Source organism: Uranotaenia lowii, chromosome 2, assembly GCF_029784155.1.
Source record: "Uranotaenia lowii strain MFRU-FL chromosome 2, ASM2978415v1, whole genome shotgun sequence".
NCBI lineage: Eukaryota > Metazoa > Arthropoda > Insecta > Diptera > Culicidae > Uranotaenia > Uranotaenia lowii.
The window spans coordinates 168,586,670-168,596,479 of NC_073692.1; the positions used below are offsets into that span (position 1 = coordinate 168,586,670).

A 9,810-nucleotide genomic window follows, 5' to 3' on the forward strand; every position below is an offset into this window, starting at 1 on the left:
AGTTTAAACAGAAAATGGTATATTTATGAAAATTAATCAAAATCCAAATATATTTTAATTGGCATCTTGTTCTGTATTTATCAACATCAATAATAAAATTCAACTAGAACCGGTATTTTACTAACTTAGTAAAATTTGACTTGATTTGGTACAATGATTAAAAAACTCAAATTCGTTATCATCCTGTTTCCAAATTCAATTGTCAAATCGAGATATTGGAAATTTCAGAAAAAGTTGGGTTGAGCTGAGGTTGAGGTCCGAACTTTCAAAAATCAATATTATTTATTATATTACTAGGGTTCGTTGAAAAAAAAATCATTTAAACGTCAAAAACTTGTGAACGCCACTTTTTTCAACTATACCATTTTGCGTTTTTTAAATTTGTCTATCAAATGTTTCTAAGATAAACGTTGAACTCCAAAACTTTGGGAAATGGGCTTTCACTTTTCATGTTTGGAGACCATAAAAATGACTTTAAGTCCATTGTTGTCACGTCATTTGACATTTCTGGGATGAATAAACCGTTGAGATTTTAAATGCCTTGAAAAAATTTACATACATAAAATGGGAGGGATGATTCATTTCGTATTATATAGGTTATATTTATAATAATTTCAAATGGAGCCAATTTTTTTTAAATATGCAAGTAACAAAAACTTATTAAGATGAATCTATGCTGAGGTTGCCTGAATTTTTTTCAGTACATATCCGGGCCGGAAAAATCCGGACTATTTTCATCTAAAAACCTGGAAAAATCCGGGCATTTGATTTCAAAATTGTCGACAAAAACTTCAAGCAATATCAATAGCAAATCAATAACAAAAAATTGATTTTTTTAATTTAAAATCGTATTTCAGGCTTTCACATGATTATTTTTATAAAACTTCCTCAAAAATTCTCCTTTTCGATGAATAAACATCAAAATTTTACAATCCTTTTAAACTATTTTTGTTTTGTTCGATTTGAAGAAAAAATGAATAAATTCGAGCATTTTTCAGTGAAATCCGGGAAACCAAGCCGGAACGGACTTTTCCCAAATTTTGTGTTAAATATCCGTACAATCTATCTATATATATAAAAATGAATTTCTGTCTGTCTGTCTGTCTGTCTGTCTGTCTGTCTGTCTGTCTGTCTGTCTGTTCCCTATAGACTCGGAAACTACTGAACCGATTTGCGTGAAACTTGGCAGGTGGGGGCATTGGAGGCAGGGGAAGGTTCCTATTATGGTTTGAGACCCCTCCCTCTCTCAATAAGGGAGGGAGGGGCCTCTCAAACAAAAGTCAATTTTTTGCATAACTCGAGCAACCATCACGCAAATGGTATCAAAATTGGCATGGGGTGGTATTTGGGTATGAGGAATATTTCTATGAATATAAGGTGCCCCTCCCTCCTCTCAGTGGGGTGATAGGAAGGGGGGAGGGGGGCTACCTTACAATTTTTCATATAACTCGAAAAACAATCAAGATATTGGAACCAAATTTGGCACGGGAAGGTATTTGGATACGAAAAATAATTCAATGATTATTTGAGACCCTTCCCTCTTTCCAGTAGAAAGGGGGAGGGGGCTTCTTTAATTTTTTTTACATAACTCAAAAACTAATAAAGCAAATGGAACCAAATTTGGCATGGGAGGGTATTTGGATACGAAAAATATTTCTATGATTATTTGAGACCCATCCTTCTTTCCAGTAAGGAGAAATAAAGGGGGGAGGGGCCTTTTTTATAATTTTTTACACAACTCAAAAACTTATTAAGCAAATGGAACCAAATTTGGCATGGGCGGGTATTTGGGAACGTGGCATGTTCTAATGATTGTTTGAGACCCCTTCCTTCTTCCAGCGGGGAGAAAGGAAAGAGGGAGGGGAGTTTCATACAATTTTAACAGCATAACTCAAAAACTACAACAGCAAACGGAGCCAAATTTGCCATGGAACGATATTTGGGTACGAGAAATGCTTCTATGAATATTTGGTATCCCTCACTCCTTCAAAGAGGTGGATAAAAAGGGAGAGGAAAGGTCTCCCTTACAATTTTCAGTATAACTGGAGAGTTGATCGAGCAAATTGAGCCATATTTGGCATATGAGGGTATTTAGATACGAGAAATGTTTCTATCATAAATTGAAGCCCCACCTTTTTTCAGTGAAAAGATATAAAGAGGGAATGGGGAGCTTCCATATGATTTTTTTGCATAACTCGAGAATTTATCGAGCAAATGAAACCAAATTTGGCATCAAAAAGTATTTGAGTACGAACATTTAACTTTTTTTTTCTACAAAATCCGAGAAATGGACAAAACTTAACATGGAAAATCATTCTATGATTCTATGATTATCTGACACACCATCCTCCTTTCAGTGAGTAGGTACATACTTAGGAGGAGGGAGGAGAGCCCAATACAATTTTGTTAGCATAAGTTCTCAATTTATGCTAACGAAGCCAACAAATGGAAACAAATATGGCATGGAAAGGTACTTGGTTACGAGATATGTTTCTACGATTGTTATAGACCCTTACGCTTTACAGTGTAGAGAGAGGAAGAAAGGAGGAGGCTCCATATAAATTTTGTTGTAAAGCTGTTATAAACTTACCAACCAATGGAACTATGTTTGATAAAAGAGGATTTTTGGGAACGAAAAAATTAGTTATGATTATTAAAAATAACGACCTCCATTCAGCAGGGGGTGAAGGTAAGGACAGGGGAGGGGCCTTCTTATCAAATTTTCAGCATTAATCCAGAACATATCAAGAAAAAACAACCATATTTTATAAGTTAGATTGTTTGCGTACGATTAATTTGAGACCCTCCAGACAGATTCAAACTATCAGATCTTTAAGACAAATTTATAGAGCAAGATTTAGAATATTTGTTTAAGTTATCTTTGTGTTGCAATTCGAAACTCCAGATTTAGCTCTCATTTTATAGCGGTTGCTTATAAATAATGTTATAATTTGATTTAAAATAATGCCAATAAAACAATAAAAATTTGAATAATTTCTGAAAATATCATTCGATTTTGAAAGGTGTAGCAAAGCACACCGGGTCAGCTAGTTCCATATAAAACCGGGCAATCTGGCAAGCTTATTCTTTACTAAATGTGACTTAGGCAAATGAATTTAAAGCGTTTTCAAAAATCTGTTTTTTTAACACTCCAGAACAATTTGATTTTTTTTGGCCCGGCAGCAAATCTCATTTTAGAAATTTGGCCCGCCTGCTGAAAATGTTGGCCACCCATGATCTAGATATTATTTAAGGAGTGTATCGAAAATAAGTTATAAGCACATTTTTTTTTCTTTGTATTGATCTTATTGATGATTCAAACAAAGAAACAGTTCGAAAGTGTTTTAAAAAGCTTTTTCTCACAGTTTATAATGAAATAAAAGTAAAAAAGAAATTATTGGTAGGGGAGAGTGGGGTATCGTGGGCCATGGGGAAACGTGGGCCACTTTTGATATCTCAGATGTGTGTTGAGATAAAAATCTCAAACCAACTGTCATCGTCGTCGCTGTGCGTGAGCATATATTCCTATATGTTGTTGTCTGAAATACGCATCATATGCTTCTTTTATTTATCAAGCTAAAAAAAGTTACAAAAATTTACTTGTGTATCTTTAAATGTTTAAGTCACCGTTGTTGTTATCTTCTCGTTTTTTGGATTGATTTTTTTCGGTGATTCAATGAAATAACTGCCGTGTAGTTTACGTTTCGGTTTACTTATTTTATTTCAACCATCTTCAGAACTAATTTTATAAAAAATAAACGGAAAAAAAAAATGTTTTAATTAATTAATATAAACTTTCTCATCTTTCCTATCTACTATCTTTCGCTTACACTAATAGCTTTTTTACACCCGCTGGGGCGGTCACATTGATTTTTTCTAGTCACTGTTGATGCTGCTGCTGCTGCGGCTCGCTGTCGACTGAATGTGTTCCGTTTTGCGATGTAGTTCCATTTCCTCTTTTTCCCGCAGCTTTTTCCACAGTCCGTTGTACACGCTCGAGATGCCTTTTGTGTCCTGTTGGATGTTAACTGCACGATTCTCTCGCATCTTTATGTGCAGTTTTTCAGCTATCCGACGGTGTGTTGTATTTGGGATTCGTTCGAGAATTCTCGTTTTCGGGAAATCAAACACATGACCGGGGCCGTTTTCCAACGCATGCTGAGCTAGGCCTGTAGCTTTCTGTTTTAGACGTACGGTGGTTTCGTGTTGTTTGATGCGTTTGGCAAGAGTTTGCGACGTTTGTCCGATGTACTCATTTCCGCAAGCGCATGTGATGGCATAAACGACATTTGTTTGTTGCATGATCGGAATTGGGTCTTTAAGTTTCGTAAAGATGTTGGACTTGATTTTGTCGCACGGCTTAGGAGCTGCAATCAAATTATGTTTGCGCAAGATTTTCGCAACTTTCTCGGTCAGACATGGTATGTACGGCAACGACATGAAACGGCTACCGTCGGGTATGTGTTGCTTGTTTTCGAGGGTGTTATACAAATTGTGCACTCTTCTTTGTACAACGCTGTCTATCATGTTTTGCGGGTAGTTGTTTTTTCTAAGTATCGACTTGACTGTGGTGATGCTGGTTTTCCTTTTTTCGGCATCCGACAGTTTCAAAGCACGATCGATCAGCGCGTAAGCGGTGTTGATTTTGTGTGTGTATGGGCTTTCCGAGAAGTAATCTAGGTAGCGCCCATCTGGTTGTTTGGGGTACCAAGTCTTCTCAATTTTTCCATCTTTCCTTAGCAACGTCATATCTAGGAAACGGATTGTTTGCTCATTTTCTCTCTCGATGGTAAATTTGAGACTCGTGTGTGCGGAGTTGAATTCGGCAAAAATTAACTCCACATCCTCTTCGCGAGCGACGATGAAACAATCATCCACATATCGTTTGTAGACAGAGAGGTGTATGTTTTTTTCCCTCAATCTGTCGATGCATTGTTTTTCCAGCTGTTCCATCGCGATGTTTGCTGCAATACAACTAATTGGTGAGCCCATAGGGACTCCGTGGACTTGCTCGTAGAATTTTTTGTTGTATTGGAAAAAAGACGCTCCCAGTACAACTCTCAATGCTTTTCCGAATGACGCGAGCGGGATGGTCGTGTATTTCCTAAGTATATGCCATTTGTCTTCGATGTATTCGTATGCGCTTGCCGTCGGTACATTCGTGAAAAGAGAGATGACGTCTAAAGATAACATCACGCACCCTTCTGGAACTTGCAGTTTCGAAATTTCGTCCGCAAATTCGAAACTGTTCTTCACGTGGTATTCTGTTTTTCCAACAATATTCCCGAGAATTGATGCCAGATATTGTGCCATGCGATATGTTGCGGATCCAATCGTAGAGACCACGGGTCGAAGTGGTCTGTTCTCTTTGTGTATTTTTGGTAGACCATACATCCTTGGAGGGTAGCAGTGGAAAATTTGTAGTTTATCTTTTGTAGCTGTGTTAATGTGATCATCTTTCCACCATTCCTCTACAATCGTATTAAGTTGTTTAAGTATTTTGTTGGTTGGGTCCGATTCTATTTCTTTGTATGTGGTAGCGTCGCATACAAGTGATGACATTTTTTGACGATATTCATCAGCTGTTATGATTACCGTCTTGTTACCCTTGTCGGCTTTTGTTATGTAGATGTCTGGGTGATTTTTCAGGAAAATACGGCTGTGTAGAATATCTTTCCTGATCCATTCGTTCTCGTTCGTGATGGGTTGATGTTGGTAGTTGAGATAGTTTGTAACAGCTGTTGCAACCTCAGCCCGAATATCATCTGCTTCATTTTTCTTTTGGATAGCGCACTCGACATCTGCAACAAATTTTACATATGGAATGCTGTGCTTGTTTTGAACATTAAAATTTGGACCCAAAAGAAGAACCCGTTCAAGATGATCTGGGATTTCCAATTCCGTAGTATTTTCAATCCAGCTGGGTTGTTGAGTTATGGTTTTCACTTTTTTCTTTTTTAAACTGGCGATTTTTTTCATTTCTACATTTTTAGTCTTGGTGAACACATGACAAGACTTTCGTTCCGTGATTTTTCGTATTTCTCCGTATTCCGCTGTGTCAAGCGATATACTTAGTCTTCGTAAGACAAACTTTTTGTTCTTCTTTAGCTTTTCCAAAGTTCTTTTTGTATCACTTATAATCACACTTAGCATGCGGATTTTCTGCCGGTGCACTAGTTTCGCTAACTCCTTTGCCGATGCTACATTTTCAACTACATCGCAAAACGGAACACATTCAGTCGACAGCGAGCCGCAGCAGCAGCAGCATCAACAGTGACTAGAAAAAATCAATGTGACCGCCCCAGCGGGTGTAAAAAAGCTATTAGTGTAAGCGAAAGATAGTAGATAGGAAAGATGAGAAAGTTTATATTAATTAATTAAAACATTTTTTTTTTCCGTTTATTTTTTATAAAATTAGTTCTGAAGATGGTTGAAATAAAATAAGTAAACCGAAACGTAAACTACACGGCAGTTATTTCATTGAATCACCGAAAAAAATCAATCCAAAAAACGAGAAGATAACAACAACGGTGACTTAAACATTTAAAGATACAAAAGTTTGATAAAGAAAACATATTTCACGATGTATTTCGTGAGAAAAATAACGGAAAAACATGGATACGAAATGGGATCAACAGTGAAATCTCTTCTAAAAACATCGATCAAAATGGCACGCATGAAAAACCGGCTCAAGTTTTTGCTAAATTGCAGACGATACAAACTTGTACCAAAATGTCTGGACTACCGGGTTACAATACAAGTTGAAAATGTAGCATCGGCAAAGGAGTTAGCGAAACTAGTGCACCGGCAGAAAATCCGCATGCTAAGTGTGATTATAAGTGATACAAAAAGAACTTTGGAAAAGCTAAAGAAGAACAAAAAGTTTGTCTTACGAAGACTAAGTATATCGCTTGACACAGCGGAATACGGAGAAATACGAAAAATCACGGAACGAAAGTCTTGTCATGTGTTCACCAAGACTAAAAATGTAGAAATGAAAAAAATCGCCAGTTTAAAAAAGAAAAAAGTGAAAACCATAACTCAACAACCCAGCTGGATTGAAAATACTACGGAATTGGAAATCCCAGATCATCTTGAACGGGTTCTTCTTTTGGGTCCAAATTTTAATGTTCAAAACAAGCACAGCATTCCATATGTAAAATTTGTTGCAGATGTCGAGTGCGCTATCCAAAAGAAAAATGAAGCAGATGATATTCGGGCTGAGGTTGCAACAGCTGTTACAAACTATCTCAACTACCAACATCAACCCATCACGAACGAGAACGAATGGATCAGGAAAGATATTCTACACAGCCGTATTTTCCTGAAAAATCACCCAGACATCTACATAACAAAAGCCGACAAGGGTAACAAGACGGTAATCATAACAGCTGATGAATATCGTCAAAAAATGTCATCACTTGTATGCGACGCTACCACATACAAAGAAATAGAATCGGACCCAACCAACAAAATACTTAAACAACTTAATACGATTGTAGAGGAATGGTGGAAAGATGATCACATTAACACAGCTACAAAAGATAAACTACAAATTTTCCACTGCTACCCTCCAAGGATGTATGGTCTACCAAAAATACACAAAGAGAACAGACCACTTCGACCCGTGGTCTCTACGATTGGATCCGCAACATATCGCATGGCACAATATCTGGCATCAATTCTCGGGAATATTGTTGGAAAAACAGAATACCACGTGAAGAACAGTTTCGAATTTGCGGACGAAATTTCGAAACTGCAAGTTCCAGAAGGGTGCGTGATGTTATCTTTAGACGTCATCTCTCTTTTCACGAATGTACCGACGGCAAGCGCATACGAATACATCGAAGACAAATGGCATATACTTAGGAAATACACGACCATCCCGCTCGCGTCATTCGGAAAAGCATTGAGAGTTGTACTGGGAGCGTCTTTTTTCCAATACAACAAAAAATTCTACGAGCAAGTCCACGGAGTCCCTATGGGCTCACCAATTAGTTGTATTGCAGCAAACATCGCGATGGAACAGCTGGAAAAACAATGCATCGACAGATTGAGGGAAAAAAACATACACCTCTCTGTCTACAAACGATATGTGGATGATTGTTTCATCGTCGCTCGCGAAGAGGATGTGGAGTTAATTTTTGCCGAATTCAACTCCGCACACACGAGTCTCAAATTTACCATCGAGAGAGAAAATGAGCAAACAATCCGTTTCCTAGATATGACGTTGCTAAGGAAAGATGGAAAAATTGAGAAGACTTGGTACCCCAAACAACCAGATGGGCGCTACCTAGATTACTTCTCGGAAAGCCCATACACACACAAAATCAACACCGCTTACGCGCTGATCGATCGTGCTTTGAAACTGTCGGATGCCGAAAAAAGGAAAACCAGCATCACCACAGTCAAGTCGATACTTAGAAAAAACAACTACCCGCAAAACATGATAGACAGCGTTGTACAAAGAAGAGTGCACAATTTGTATAACACCCTCGAAAACAAGCAACACATACCCGACGGTAGCCGTTTCATGTCGTTGCCGTACATACCATGTCTGACCGAGAAAGTTGCGAAAATCTTGCGCAAACATAATTTGATTGCAGCTCCTAAGCCGTGCGACAAAATCAAGTCCAACATCTTTACGAAACTTAAAGACCCAATTCCGATCATGCAACAAACAAATGTCGTTTATGCCATCACATGCGCTTGCGGAAATGAGTACATCGGACAAACGTCGCAAACTCTTGCCAAACGCATCAAACAACACGAAACCACCGTACGTCTAAAACAGAAAGCTACAGGCCTAGCTCAGCATGCGTTGGAAAACGGCCCCGGTCATGTGTTTGATTTCCCGAAAACGAGAATTCTCGAACGAATCCCAAATACAACACACCGTCGGATAGCTGAAAAACTGCACATAAAGATGCGAGAGAATCGTGCAGTTAACATCCAACAGGACACAAAAGGCATCTCGAGCGTGTACAACGGACTGTGGAAAAAGCTGCGGGAAAAAGAGGAAATGGAACTACATCGCAAAACGGAACACATTCAGTCGACAGCGAGCCGCAGCAGCAGCAGCATCAACAGTGACTAGAAAAAATCAATGTGACCGCCCCAGCGGGTGTAAAAAAGCTATTAGTGTAAACGAAAGATAGTAGATAGGAAAGATGAGAAAGTTTATATTAATTAATTAAAACATTTTTTTTTCCGTTTATTTTTTATAAAATTAGTTCTGAAGATGGTTGAAATAAAATAAGTAAACCGAAACGTAAACTACACGGCAGTTATTTCATTGAATCACCGAAAAAAATCAATCCAAAAAACGAGAAGAAAAAATTTACTTGCATAATTAAAAAAACACCCGCTAATTTCATCGATGGGGAACCTAAAGTGCATAACAAAAATATGCTCATACGCTTATGATCTTAGTTTTGTCATGATCTTTCACGTGGAAAAGGAATTTTTGATGAAACATCAATAAGTCACACAAACGCAACCAATTTGCAAATCATAGCTTGTGGGGAACCGTGGGCCACACATCTTGAATCACCTATATTTTTATGTTTTTATACACATTCAGAACTTAAAATACGTTTTTTCTATCTGTAAAGTTTTCTTATGCCAAATGAAGAGTTATGAAAAATATTTTGTCTATCCTTTATAAGAAATTTTGCCAAAACGTTCGCGGGCCAGATTTTGGAATCTATTCGATCATACACAGCTCTCTTTTTTATTTCATCATCTGAAATTGCTTTAAAATAACGAAATGAATTAGGAAATCACAGTTTTGGATCAACTCATAAACTT

At 37.6% G+C, this 9,810-nt stretch overlaps 2 protein-coding genes across 2 annotated transcripts; one reads left to right on the forward strand and one right to left on the reverse strand.

Moving 5' to 3' along the window:
- Positions 1-3,876: 3,876 nt before the first annotated feature.
- On the reverse strand, positions 3,877-6,153 carry LOC129742072 (uncharacterized). Its single transcript, XM_055733917.1, has 2 exons — positions 6,147-6,153; positions 3,877-5,801 (listed from the first exon to the last, which is right to left on the reverse strand). Exons 1-2 carry the CDS (start codon positions 6,151-6,153, stop codon positions 3,877-3,879), a joined length of 1,932 nt encoding a protein of 643 aa, XP_055589892.1.
- A 514-nt stretch (positions 6,154-6,667) lies between these two features.
- On the forward strand, positions 6,668-9,097 carry LOC129742073 (uncharacterized). The gene is made up of 2 exons (XM_055733919.1): positions 6,668-6,827; positions 7,173-9,097. The coding sequence occupies exons 1-2, from the start codon at positions 6,668-6,670 to the stop codon at positions 9,095-9,097; spliced, it is 2,085 nt and encodes a 694-aa protein (XP_055589894.1).
- Positions 9,098-9,810: the final 713 nt, after the last annotated feature.